Consider the following 14,882-nt stretch of genomic DNA (forward strand, 5'->3'; position numbering starts at 1 on the left):
ACACACACACACACACACACACACACACACACACAAAATCAGAGAGGAAATTGTTCTTTTATTTAGGTATGGAAAAGATGAGAGTAATAGGAGACAATCTATCGAAGGCGATAGAACATTTACATTTTCTGGCACCATACTTAAGTTAAAAAACATTTCATTTTATTTTTTGTGTATGGGCGTTGTCATAGTTAGGGTTTCTGTTGCTTTGATGAAACACCATGACCAAAAAGCGACTTGGGGAGGAATGGTTCTATTCAGCTTACACTTGCATATTGTTGCTCATCATCAAAGGAAGTCAGAGCAGAAACTCAAACACAGCAATAACTTGGAGGAAGGAGCTGATGCAGAGGCCATGGAGGCACGCTGCTTACTGGCTTGCTCCCCATGGCTTGCTCAGCCAGCTCTCTTTTAGAACCTACCATGGGCTGGGCCCTCCCCCATCAATTACTAATTAACAAAATGTCTTGCAGTGAGATCTTATGGAGGCATCTTCTCAATTGAGGTTTCCTCCTTTCAGATAACTCTAGCTTGTGTCAAGTTGATATAAGACTAGCCAGCACAGGTGTTTTGCCTCTGTTCTATTGCTGTGAAGAGACACTATGACCAAGGCAACACTTAGATAAGAAAGCATATAATTAGGGGTTTGATTAACAGTTTCAGAGTGAGTTCGTAATCATCATGGTGAGAAACAAACAGGCATGGCACTGTAGTTTGAGAACTTTACATCCAGTCTGCAGGCAGCAGGCAGTGGGGTAGGACTGGAGTGGGCTTTTGAAACCTCAAACCCCAGTGATACCTCCTCCAAGTCCACACCTTCTATTCCTTCCCAAACAGTTCCACTAACTGTGGACCAAATGTTCAAATATATGAGCCTTTGAGGGTCATTCTCATTCACATATACAGCCTGCATGTATGTATGTCTGTGTACCCCTTGAATGCCTGGTACCCATGGAAGCCAGAGGAGGGTATTGGATCCCCTGGGACTGGAGGTTCAGACAGTTCTGAGCTTCCATGTGGGTTCTGGAAATTGAACCCCTGTAGCTAGTGTTCTTAATTGAGCAGTCTCTCCATTTCCTGGCACCATATTTTTTAAAATGTAAATGTAAAGCTAGTCATAGCTCATCTGTAATCCAGAATTCCTACTACAAGATAGGAGGTGGAGACAGGTGAATCCCCAGAAGCTTGTGGGTGAGACAGCCTGGAATATAGTGAACAAGAGACCCTGGCACAGACATGTTAGAGGGAGAAGGCTGATATCAGATTGTCTTTGACTTCTACATATGCAGGCTTGTGCTCACACTGTATATACACATATTATGCATATGCACATGCCAAGATAAAAATAAAAAGAAAGAATGCATGTCTTGGTATTTAGGGGTGAGTTTTTTATGGGGCCTTTTGCTGCTTGAACATGACCTTGTAGGTGTCAGCCCAGAACTCTGTGTTTGCCCTGGAGGTGGTCATAATTTTACTTTGCTCTTGCAGTGTTGAAAGGTTAACAATGATTATTAGGAGGGTTGGAGAGATGGCTCAGTGGTTAAGAGCACTGTTTTTCCAGAGGACCCAGGTTCAATTCCCAGCACCCATATGGCAGCTCACAACTGTCTGTAACTCCACTACTAGGGGATCTGACATCTTCACATAAATGCACATAAAATAAAGTTAAATAAATTATTAAAAATGGTCATAGGGCATTTTTTGTTTGACTTAGCCTTAGAACCTCTTCTTCATATTTTGTCCATTGATTAAATGACAGCCATTGAGAAACTGGTGTAGCTAAATACAGTCTGGCTATTGGCTTGAAAAGCTAATTGGAAATGGCAGCTTGCTGAGAAGCATGAGTGACTTTGAAAAGAAGAGTGCTTTACAAAGGGTCAGGAGTGTTACTACCCAGGCTAGCATGGCAATTATGTATGCAAATAAGCTAATTCAAAACTAAAGTACTCTTAATTTTTGTTCTAGAATTCTTGATCAAGTAAACCTTTGAAATGAATAGTCTAATTTAGGCACTTGCAGTTAGTGCCACATTAACAATTTTATGAATACTTAGAGCAGGAGCAATATATATGTTGTAAGGTCTGTGTTTTTATGGCCATTTTAACTAACAACCGGAGATGGCCTCAGAGATAGAAGTTGCTTTACGTGTAACCATTCCCATATCAGTCATTGTAGTGACACCAGCTAGTGTCACTAGTAGAATTAAGTCTGTACTTAATCAAGTCAGCAGTACTTTACATGTGACGAGACCACTCTTTCTTTAGTTCAGCTATGGAATCTTTTGGTTATAAAATTACTTATGCAAGCCACATAATTCCTAGTGAGAAATAGGAAATATTCCTAAATTCATTATTTATTTTTTATTACATTAAAATTTTAATTTTGTTTATTCTCTCATGTAGATAGTGTGTTTCTGATGTGTGCCTGTGGAAGTCAGACATAACTGTGAGTCCGTTCCCTCTTCCCACCATATGGGTCTTTGATCAAATTTAGGTTGTCAGGCTTGGCATCTGGTGCCTTTAACCCGCCAAGCCATCTTACTGTCCTTGTTTTTCTTAATTAAAAAAATGTGTGTGTGTGTCTGCACTTGTGCATGTGGTGGTCAGAAGACAACTTAGAAAAGTCTTGTGACATGTGAGTCCTGCTGGTGAACTCATGCTGTCAGTTTTAGCAGCAGGTGCCAAGACTGATTGGCTCAGATTTTATTTTAAAGTAATTCATTTGCTCTAAGGTTTATTTATTTTTATGTGTATGAATGTCTTGCTTACATATATGTATGTATGTGTGCATGTGTGCCTAGTGCCTGAGGAGTTCAGAATAGGGCATTAGATCTCCTGGACTAGAGTTATGGTGGCTGTAAGCCACCATGTGGGGTCTGGGAATCTAACCTGGGTCCTCTGCAAGAGCAACAAGTGCTCTTTACCTCAGAGTCATCTCTCCAGCTCCTAAGAAATAATTCTTAATTAGAAGTGGATTTTGCTCTTTAGCTTGAGGCCCAAGTGAGGCATGACAGTTAATAGTTGAGAAAACAGTTGAGAGCTGGAGCTGCTTATGTGTGTTTTTAACAATACTCTGGTCTGCCTGAAAGACAGTAACAGGCTATCCTTTTGCTTTTTAGGATCTGAACGAGTTTAAGGAGATGACAACATGTGTCTTCCCCAGGTAAGCTTTCTTCAAGAGTTCCCTGGTATTTGAGATACTCACTGAAGTGTATGCAACACAAGTAGGCAGTTCCTACATGCTGGGAAGGGATTTAATGGAATAGTGTGATCATCCATTAAAGATCAGATTCTAACTTAGAGTGAAAGTAGAAAGTAGCTGATACTTCCCTTTTTCCTGTCCTGCATCCCGCCATCTGAAGGACTGGTGAAGGGCCCTGGCACAGGTCTGGCCATTCACACATGTGGAACATAGCTTTTTAATTATTGATGTGTCCAGACTGAGACTGCTCGCTCCTCAGTTAAGAACTGTATGGCTAGAGACAACCCCACCCACTCCCTGTGAGTTCATCAGTGCCCATGTTGTTAGTGGTTTCCACAGTCAGCATTGCATTGCATGCTAGTTTGGCTATGTCAAGTGTCACATGTGTGATCAACCGCATGTCCAATGCATGGAGCCTATACAGTAAGACACTTTCAGGTCTTTTGAAGAGGGCAAGTGAGGGTAGCCAACTAGTCATACTTTCATCTGGGCTGTTGCTGCCCTAGCTACAGTGTTTATATTTATGTGGAACTAGATTTAGACAGAATTCTCCCATGCTTACTCTGTTCCTTAGTATTTCTGGTCGTGTATTAGAGTAGTTATGTGTTCTACTACTTCTCACAGCTCATGGGAGGAAAAGTTTAGTGTAGCTTATAGTTTGAGGATATAGTCTGTCCTGATGGGAAGGGATAGTGGGCTGATGGGGTCACGCTCCTCATACCTACAGGCAAGGAAGACCCCGGTACTTACCTGGCTTTCTCTCCTACTTTACTCACTGTGTGTGTGTGTGTGTGTGTGTGTGTGTGTGTGTGTGTGTGTGTGTGTGTGGTGCTTTCTGGGGGCGGGGATGTCTTCCTCAGTTAAACTCTGGAAACTTCCTCATAGGCTCGTAGGTAATTCCAAATCCAGTCAGTTTGACAGTGGAGCTTAGCTGGCACAGTAAGAAATAGCAGGAAACTTCCCGATGCAGACTTCGGCTCCATAAGAATTCAGATTGTGTAAACTAGGTGGTGGTAGCAGTGGGGTGTGGCTGTTGGGAGGGGCTGACTCTGAGAATGGGAAAACATGCAGCATGTGCCTCACCTTCAAGATGGATGCCAACCTCATTCTTCTCGGTACAGGCATGGCACCTGTTCCTTTGGCAAGTATATGGAATACCTACAGCAGTCTGATGAGTGAAGCCAGCACATGGGACTCTGTCCTTAGCTCATTAACCACATTGCCACTAGGTTCACACTGGCCAGTGTGTGTCTCATCTGTCCACTTCTAGGTGTTTTTTAAGTATATCATATATGAAGTGTATGTTACCTATATATTTTATTTATGAGACATTTTAAGTATTTTTATATTTTAACAAATTACATTTTAAATATTGATATATTTTATTTACCTTACTAAAATTTATTTTGCTTCTAGACTTTTGGATACTAAGTTGATGGCCAGCACACAGCCTTTTAAGGTATTATTTAAATCTGAATTATCATTCATAAGATATAATTTGAAATTTTTGTTTGTTTGAGACAGTCTTGGTATGCCCAGGCTGGCCTTGAACTCACCTTATACCTGAAAGTAGTAACCTTGAATTCCTGATCCTCCTGCCTCTGTCTCCCATATGCTGGGATGCAAGCATGTGCCACTATGCTCTATTTGAAACTTTTTTTGCATTACCACTAATAACTTTGGAATTCTGGTCTATTTAAATGTTATTTCGAACACATTAAAAAATAAGAAAGGAGCCTGGTGGTGGTAGCGCAAACCTTTAATCCCAGCACTCGGGAGGCAGAGGCAGGTGGATCTCTGTGAGTTCGAGGCCAGCCTGGTCTACAGTGAGTTCCAGGAATGCGGAGAAACCCTGTCTCGAAAAAAAACTAAACAAACGAACAAATATAAGAAAGGAAAAAGAGAGAAATTGGAAAAGTCCAGAAATAAGTATACCAAAATGTGAATCTTTATTTTTCCTCTTTTTTAAAAAATTATTTATTTTTATTTTATGTGCATTGATGCTTTGCCTGCATGTATGTCTGTGTTGAGGGTATCAGATCTTGGAGTTACAGGCAATTGTGAGCCACCATGTGTGCACTGGGAACTGAACTCAGGACCTCTGGAAGAGCAGTCAGTGCTCTTAACCTCTGAGCCATCCCTCCAGCCCTATTTTTCCTCTTTTTGAATGTAAGTTTTTAAATGTTAAAATATATGCATTTTTTATTTTACTTATTTTTATTTTTTAGGTACAGGCTTACATTTTAGCATAACTCTATGGTCCTCCCTCTGTCAGCTTCCCCAGGGCTGGGATGACACGTGTGTACCACCACGCCTGCTGTAATAACACACACACACACACACACACACACACACACACACACACACACTCACACTCACACACACAGTCTTGGCTGTTCTGGAACGCACTTTGTAGACCAGGCTAGCCTCAAACTCACAGAGATCTGCCTGCCTCTGCCTCCCGAGTGCTGGGATTAAAGGTGTGCACCATCACACCTGGTCTATATTTTATGTTTTTGAATAGGTTATACATGCAACCAATTTGTCCTTTCTCTACCTGCCTCTTTATTTTACATATTTGGACATGCTTTCTAATAAAGACGACATATGATCATTTACATCCTTGTGAAGGACTTTCTGCACCCTCCAGAGCAACATGCTGGGACAGTGCCTCCAGCTCGGTCCCTGCCAGCAGTCCTGGACATGAAGGATTTTCTCTAGCCTTTGAGCAGTGCACTGGGACAGTTCCTCCAAAGCAGTGTCCCCCAGGCTCCCACACCCCAGCAGTCCTGGACATGAAGGATTTTCTCTAGCCTTTGAGCAGTGCACTGGGACAGTTCCTCCAAAGCAGTATCCCCCAGGCTCCCACACCCCAGCAGTCCTGGAAGTTTGTTTTTTCCCCCGCTCCACAGTTCTTTCCCCTGGTTCTCTCTAGTAACCAGGTTGGCTTTCCACTTTCCATCCTGCTGCCTCAGCCTCCCAAGTAGCTGATTACAGATGAGCACCACCATGCCTGCCTATGTTTGTAGGTTTTAACAGGTGTCCTTATTCCTGTCCGTACAATGACCCTTGAACTCGCTGGTGTGCTTTTGTTTTTCCATGTAAACGGTGGCTTCTGTTCCTTTGAAGGACACAAGAGGGCAGTATGGGATGCTTTTTCCTTTCTGTATACCCAGTGGCCTTCCTTAATCTTTTGCTCTCAGATGAAATGTCCTAATTCTCCACCTCCTGCCTTGCAGGATATCATTAACAACACATCACTTGCAGAGTTGGAAAAGCGGTTAAAAGAGACACCTTTTGACCCTCCTAAAGTTGGTAAGAATATTAACCTTCAATATTAACCTTGAAGACCTTCAAACTCTGGAAATTACCGATATGTTCTGTAGAAAGACTGTGAACTGTATTGTGTTCTTTGTAGACGGTGGCTGGCTTGTGCCTGTGCTGGATTGCTGTTTTCTGAGTAAAGATGGTACCCTAATTCCATATCTAGCTATATCAACATCATATTAATAGAATTGGGTAGGGATTCACTGAGAAGTTTCAAGACTTTATTTCCTAATGCTTCGAGTTCTTTCAAAATGTGATGTGTCCTTTCATATGGTGTGTTGTTTGAGCAGAGACAGAGTCAGTGACTAATTGTCAGAAATGCAACAAAAACATCTCCTGTCTCAGAAAACCCAAGAGCTGGGATGCTGCTGAGAAAAGAGCACACCTCTGTGTCCTCGGAGCTAGTTTGGGCCAGAGAAACAATATCATTGAGGAAAGCCAGAGGTCAGGAGGAACACTTGGTATCAGATGGGTTGTGTGGTTATGTGTGGCTCCCACCCCTGTGTTTTGGGACACTATGTCCTTGGTCCTGTTACTCACATTGTGCTGCTGACCTGTAGTTAGCATTCCATTAGCTGTGGCTAGAAAACTGCTCCAGACACTGAAAGCAGCACTAATGATTCAGAATTGGTGATGGGAGGTACAAGGGCAGGCAGAGTCATAGGTATTTGCTTCCCTTTTGGGTAATAGTCCAAGAAAGAAAGTACAAAGATGCAGGGTAGATAGAGGGAAGGAAACCCATGCCCTGTGTATAACAGTGCAATGGAATAATTGATTTGTGGAGTGGTGAGCTTCAGCAGGTGTTGAGGATTTTACTTAAGTGCTACAGTGTTAAAAGACTTTCTTAGGAAGTGTTGAAACCAATTTTTAGTTCATAAGAAAGTTAAAACGTTCTTGCACAAAGAGCATTGTATTGGTATAAAAACAGCTTCCAGTCATTCCTTCAGTATTTTCTGCCCATTCTTCTGACGAAGCGATGGCCTTTCTAACATTTATTTTCAGATTGATTCTAGGAAATAATTACTTTTGAGTAATAGCTGTATCCTGTCCCATTATTTTCATATTTCTCTGGTAGAGAATTTATTCAAAAGCGGATTACTCTCACATTCTCTCAATACCTGTGTGTATCAGAGTGACTAAGCATTATCTTATAAAGTGATTTTTGGAGTGCAGTGGCCCTGTGGACTAAGGGCAGTGTTACAGCAAGTTCTCATCTCTCTTGGGGGTGGAGTATGCTGTTGTCTTCAAATTGCTAAGCTTGGGAACAGTTGAGGACCATGCCAGTAGTGAGTTGGACTATTTAGTTTTATGGGAACTATTTGTGATACTAATGGTTATGAACATATGACCTGCGCCAAGCACTAGATGAAACCTTTAGCAATGCCATGCCATTTGATGTTCCCCAAAAGCCTTATGAGGGAAAGTTGTTTATTATCTCCTTTTTATAAAACTTGGGGCTCAGAGGTAAAGTGCCTTGCCCAGAGTCACATTGCATGTGAGTGATGGAGTAGAGATTCATATGGACACTGTATGACCTCTAGGTCCTACTGGATTTTTATTAGTTTATTGTTTATTTAATTATTTGTAAAGATAGGGTCTGTCTTTGTAGCCAAAGCTGGGCTAGAATTCGGTATTTAGCCTAGGATAGCCTCAAACTTGCTGTGGTTCTTCTGCCTCAGCTTCTCAAGTGCAGAGACTGCAGGTGTGGCCACCATGCCCAGCTTGGAGTCTTGCTTAATCTGCTGTGTCCTACATGTATGATAAGAACAGCACAGTAGAAATGTCATAGGATGGGAAACACAAGATTGCAAGTGGCTCCAACCAGTGGAGCTAAGGAAGCCAATAGCTGAGCCTTGGCAAGGAAACAGACCTTTCTCTGGTCTGAACTGAAATTCTTATTTTCAGGGACTCTGTTATCTAATATTGTAAGGTCTTGTGTGGACAGAACAGAAGTAAAACATGTTTCCTGTGTCTTCTAGCCATATCTGCATCTGCAATACACCAGAATGCAGCTTGGGTTGGGCAGGACACCGTGCTTACTAGTTGTTGTGTTTGGTAATGCTCTGGGGAAAGTTGACGGTTCCTTTTGTCTCTCTTTAGAAAGTGCAGAAGGTTTTCCAAGCTATGACACAGCTTCTGAGCAGCTCCACGAGGCGGGGTACGACGCTTACATCACAGGACTCTGCTTCCTCTCCATGGCAAATTACCTAGGTACTTGAGCTATGTTTCTGTTGAACAGAGTGGGTCTCACCTGTTTCCTCTTTGCTCAGCCTGGTATGACTAATTTCCAAAGACCAGGCGTAGATAACAGACCCATGTTTCCCATGGCTCTGGGGAGTAGGAAGTCCAGATCGAGGACCCATCCCCAGGCACCAACTTTCAGACAGCTGTCACTCATATACCCTCACATAGTAGAGTTCTAGAGAGAGGAAGCACCCATGCTTCTTGTGAAGGAACAAGTTCCCCTCCTTACCTCCCAAATAGCTCATTTATGGATACCATTGTTTGGGATTCAGTTTCCATGTGGGAGTGGGGAAGGGACGACAGTCTGTGCATCACAACCACTGTCCTAGGATCTGACCACCCTGAGAGAAGCAGGAGGGTTTTGAGAGGGGAGCTGGAGGGGATGAGGAGGGGATACACAGGAAGGAACTGCTGACACTTGCCCATGGACGTGTGTGGACTCTCGTTGAATGTAACACACTTGTGTCTGAGGTTCTGCACTTTGACCACGTGTTGTGTGTAACACCTGCTTCTCTTCATTAGGTTCTTTACTTGGTCCTCCAAAAGTGTGTGAGTCCACCAGATCAAAACTCATTGAACCCTTTTTTAACAAGTAAGTAATCAGAGGGTTACAGTCCTGGTTTCTCACACTGTGAACAGGCTCCGTATCTTGGGAGATAGGGAACTAGGGTACATTTTTATTAAGTACATCTCATCTTTAGTAGCTCAGATTTTTTTGAAAGTAGAAATTGACTTTTTGGGAAATCATTTCTCAAATGTACTGGCTGAAAAAAGAAACTAAAGAGGCTGGGCATGGCATACCTTTAATCCCAGCACTTGGGAGACAGGGACAGGCAGATCTCTGAGTTCAAAGCCAGCCTGGTCTACAGAGCAAGTTCCAGGGCTACATAGAGAAACCTTGTCTCAAAAAACAAAAACAAAAGCAAACAAAAACCACACACACACACACACACACACACACACACACACACACACACACAAAAAAAAAAAAAATTAAAGAAAACATAGCTAATGGTAGTGTATCTCTTCCAAGAAAAATGTGATGGTTTTGGCATTTAAATTACCTTCAAGGGATGTTTGTGTTTATAGCTAAACGCACCCCCTAGTGAACTTTACATGTGACATTATTATTTATTGTATTTGTCTTACTAACTGACTACATGTTATTTCTAAGGCAATGTTTGATGAATGAGTGCACTAATCCATAAGTCTGGACTGTCATTGCATGCTCATTGGCTCTCTGCTCATCTCTTTCTTTCTGTGATGCTGGGGATTGAACCATGGTCTCATACATGCTAGGCAATGCGCTACTGTTGATCTCATCTAGTGAAGGAAAAGCTTGTTCCTACATTCTGCATTGTCATAAGGAGTCATTGCAATTTCTGAAGAAGTCTTAATTAAGTTTAGAGCATTTTTCAAGAATCTCAAAGATTGTTATTTCAGAGTGTGGGTTGTGCTTGCTTGGCAAGGTTGTGACTAAAGTTTTGATATGATGCTTAGGCAGCCAAGTCTGATTGTATGCCACAGTCCTCAGCCTTTGTCTTGGCCTCAGCTCTCTTAAGAGTTGATACTAGATTCTGTGTGAGCTAGACAGAATGAGGCAGCCCACTTCTACCACTGTAAGAAATAGCTGTTCCAGTGTTGGTGGCTACATCATTTTCTTACATTATGTGATGCCCATTACAATCATATTGTGGCTTTACTAGGTAAGATACTGTTTCCTTAGGGTATCTATATAAATGATAGTTCCATAGTTCTATACTTAGTAGGCCGTAGAGACAGCTGCTATTCCAACATCTGGACTGTTACAGGCTCTGAACTGTTATTCTCTGAGTTAGTGAACTTCATTACATTGTGGTTTCCTTTATCATCTTCTTTTTTCACTCTCTTTCTTCTGTTATTATTAATTTAATGTGTGAGTGTTTTGCTTGCATGAATGTTTGCACTGTGTGTTGCCTGGTGCCTACAGAGACCAGGAGAAGTAGTCGGATACCCTGGAACTGAAGGTACAGATGGTTGTGAGCTGCCATTGTAGATGCTGGGAACTGAACCTAGGTCTTCTGGAAAAGCAGCCCGTGCTCTCTCCAGTCCTCTTTCTTCTGTTTTTGTTGTTATTTTATTTGGAAGTTCAGAGGAAATACGTATGAAGTTGACAGCCTTTTCAAAAGTGGACTAGGTCACAGTGTGATGTATATTGGAAATTAAGTTGAAATTTTTTGCATGGAAAATGAGTTGTGGTGTCCAAGTCTTTTATGTCTGTCCAGTTCACTAAGAGTGGGAAGAGAGTGAAAAACCATTTTCTTATCTTTTACCTCTTATTTTAGAGCAGGTTTATCTTTGTAATTCTTCTGAAATCTGTGCCACTGGTGACAATAAATGTGGTTTACGTTTTGATCATTCCTTACATTTTTATATACATGATATTACATTCACTGTTCTACAGTATTTTTCAAATTGTAAATGTTTAGCTCCTGCAGATATTTGAAGTAGCAGTTCTGTGATTCCTTACAAAGTCAGATGTGATGGGTACAGACTGGGTCAGATGGAGATGGCATCTAGCTTCTGAGTCACAAGTGTGCCTGAAAGCATAGCGCTGAACAGTCTGCTCAAGAGCTTTTCTGCGGGAATGTATTGCAAATGCTGTGCAGCTTTCTGACTTAGAAGAACCTGACAGAGCTAGCTGTGGTTCACACTGGTATTCCAGTGCTCGGGAGAATGAGTCTGAAGCTGGATCTGGGCTGCATAGTAAGCTCTAAGCCTGTCTAAGCCACAGTGTAAAACCTTCTCCAACAAAACAGAAAAAGGAAAGAGCTGGACAGTAAATACCTAAGGCGCCATTTAACATGAGAACATCTGTCCATTTAGAGTTTTTCTTTTTGAGGAGCTAAAATCTAAGTGCAGATCAAAACAGTGCATAAGGGCATAAGGTCAGGAATCCTGCTAGGATCTTCTCAAAATTTTACTTTTGCTCTATTTTTTCTTATTTGTAAAAGAAAAAGATATTTTTCTTGTCTTTGAAGAGAAACACTGTGGTTTTCCTGTTCTGTTCTGTGCATCATCTTGGTCCACACAGCTGTGTTTTCTGAGGCCTCTGCAGTGGGAACTGCCGCTCCTGACGTGTCTTCCTTATAGCCCTGACCTGGCTCTTACAGGTCTGATTTATCACACTGGACCTTGAGTCTTGTCATTTTTCAAGTTACCCTGTGATAAACATCCAACATTGGCCTCCAACATTATTTCAATTAATGGTGTCAGAAAAATATGACTTTTCTGAAGGTCAACTTACTTCATTATTATCTTATTTTTTGTTTTTCTTTTGAAACACTGTCTCGTGTAGCCTCTGCCCTCAAACTCTGTGTAGCTAAAGAAGACCTTGAACTTCTAATCCTCTTGTCTTCTTCTCCCAGGGCAGTTAATTTTTATAGCAGTTTTTCTAAATGCAGCTTTACCACACTGGCATAAAATCTGATGAACTTCAAACTGACCTCAAACACACACCACAAACAGTATTTTGTTTTGCTTTTGTTAGATTTCTGTTTTAAAAGTAAAGTTCAAGGCAGGTTGTTGGCAAGATGGGTCAGTAGGTAAAGCAGTTGGCACACAAGCCTGGCAACTTGAGTTTGCTTCTTGGAGCCCATGTAAAGGTGGAATGAGAAAACCCATGCACAAAGTTGTTCTCTGACTTCCACACACATGCTGTGACATGTGCACCCATTTACACACATGCATACATATGGTGATAACTATACATAGAACCTTTTGAAAAGAAGAAAAAGATAAACCTTGAGCAGAAATAAATTCATATTTCCATTTAAAATTTTGTGTGCAGTGTGTGTGTGTGTGTGTGTGTCTGTGTCTGTGTGTGTGTCTGCCTGTGCCCACTCATACTGGAGATTGAACACTGTGTCTCACGTATGCTAATCCTTACTACTGAGCTACACTTCCAGCTTATAAAGTCTGGTATGCATGTGTACATGTGTTACAAAGAGTCAAAGAGAATTGAAGCGTGGCAGTGAGAATCGGGCTGCTCTTGACCTGCCACTGACGGTGGCCTGCTTGTTTATGTGGGGGACTCTTTGGTCAGGAAATGATTTACTTTCTTTTATAATCTTGGTCTATTTTAATCAATGCGTAGAAAGTCAGACAAGAGAAGATACTTTGGCTCAACCTTTTTAGGCTGGAAAGAGAGAAAAAATACTCCATTTTTACTTTTTTTTTTTTTCCCTGAGACAGGGTTTCTCTGTGTAGCTTTGTGCCTTTCCTGGAACTCAACTTGGTAGCCCAGGCGGGCCTCAAACTCAGAGATCCACCTGGCTCTGCCTCCCGAGTGCTGGGATTAAAGGCGTGAGACACCACCACCCGGCTCTTGTTTTTACTTTTATTGAGCCATAGAAAGCGAAGCCTGACTTTGCCTTATATTTTATTAATAGCTGTCTGTCTCTGCAAGGCACTTTGAAATCTCCTGCAGATAACCTTTTACAAAGGTTTGTGAAAGGAGTTTCCACCTCTACTCACTGCTTCCCTGCCTAGCCCCCTAAGAGACATGCTACTGTGGTAAGAAGATAGGTAGATAAGGTTTTAATGGTAGCAGTGACATGTTTGTTACCCTTTGAACATAGATTGGAGTACAGAGGCTGCAAGTGGGAATGAAGTGTCTCCTTTTGCACGTTCTACTTCCAAGTGTTACAGGCTTATGAAAGAATACTCAGGGGAAGATGGGGTCAGCCTGGCTCTTGGAAGCACAAGCACTTTGAATTGGGGCAGTTAAAGAAGTCCTGTTGCTTAGATGACTGTAATGCTACAGGTATGGCAGGTAGTGGCAGCCTATTGAAGAGCCACAAGGAGAGAGGGTGAAGACTCCTTAGTAGTTGAGTCCCCCAAATAAAGCACACTTGTGTTTTGTTCCTTTCATCTATGGAAAGTGACCATGTTATGGTGATAGACTGGGCCTTTCTTTAACTTTTTTTTTTTTTTTTTAAACTTACTAATACTTCCATGTGTAGGGGTGGGTACTGTGAGTGTGGGTTCTGGGGATCAAACTTAGGTTGTCAGGCTGGGTCATCTTGCTGTCCCTGGGTTTTTCTTACAATATATATATGGCTAAAAATTTACCATCAAAGTAAATTTTTTTTGAGACAGTGTCTCTCCATAAAGCCCTGTCTGTCTGGAACTCACTATGTAGACCAGGGTGGCCTTTTACTCACATAGATCCTTTTTCTTCTGCCTCCCGAGTGCTGGGATTAAAGGCACGTGCCACTGTGTCCCACTTCATTGAAGTGATTTTTAACTTGAAGGATTACAGGAAACAAAATACTAAGGACTGGAGCCAAGCTCCTGGCACTGCTAGAATTGTGCCTGTTAGTGTTTGGTGATGAGAGACTGAGGTGGGATGGCACAGGATAGCACGTCAGTGCCGGCACACTACAGGCCACAGACAGCTCGTTACTGCTGTCACTGGTCCTCTAAACAGATGCCAAGAGTGAAAGGAGGGCCATTTGGTCCTTGTGGGAGGCACTGTAGAGGCATACCCCTTGCACGGTCCAAGTCTTTAAATAGGACTTTGTATTAAATTATGACCTTTGACCAGAAAGCAGGTGAAGAAAAACCCTGCTTGTAACTATTGATGCGTAGGAAGAAGACTTGAATGGGTCATCTTTCATTTGTGTTTGTTTTCCCCTTTTGTGGCAGGTGGCTATGTCATCTCCTGCTGCTGCGTTGCAGTGGTGTTTTTGAGGGCAAGAGTGCTAAGGAAGTGACATCTTGTTAAGTGATTGAGCACAGACTTTCCTTTTTCTTGTTTACCTGCTTTACTGAGGTAGAAATTCAGCATAACATGCTTCATCCATCCATTCAGAATACATAATTTAATGTTCTTGTCATGTAAAGTTAATCTTTAAAAATTCATTGTGTGTGTGTGTGTCTGTGTGGAGGTATGCACTGTATACAGATGTGTGTGGGAAATGGACAGCTTTTGTGAGTCAGTTCTCTGCTGCCATTATGTGTGTTCTGGGGATCCAACTCAAGTCATCAGGCCTGTATGGCAAACACTTTGACTCACTGAGCCATCTTACCAGCCAGGGCTGTGAATAACAATTACTAAGACCTTTTCC

General features: G+C 42.0%; 1 protein-coding gene across 3 annotated transcripts in view; it reads left to right on the forward strand.

Annotated features, from left to right (window-relative positions):
* Parn (poly(A)-specific ribonuclease) overlaps window positions 1-14,882 on the forward strand; it is a 171,909-nt gene that overhangs the window by 24,045 nt on the left and 132,982 nt on the right. For all 3 annotated transcript variants that reach the window (XM_036197933.1, XM_036197934.1, XM_036197932.1), the window contains 5 exons: window positions 3,119-3,162; window positions 4,618-4,660; window positions 6,441-6,516; window positions 8,629-8,739; window positions 9,295-9,364. In XM_036197933.1, coding sequence (XP_036053826.1) covers window positions 3,119-3,162; window positions 4,618-4,660; window positions 6,441-6,516; window positions 8,629-8,739; window positions 9,295-9,364 — 344 coding nt within the window. The remainder of the gene's footprint in view (window positions 1-3,118; window positions 3,163-4,617; window positions 4,661-6,440; window positions 6,517-8,628; window positions 8,740-9,294; window positions 9,365-14,882) is intronic.

Source organism: Onychomys torridus, chromosome 8 (genome assembly GCF_903995425.1).
Source record: "Onychomys torridus chromosome 8, mOncTor1.1, whole genome shotgun sequence".
Taxonomy (NCBI): Eukaryota; Metazoa; Chordata; class Mammalia; order Rodentia; family Cricetidae; genus Onychomys; species Onychomys torridus.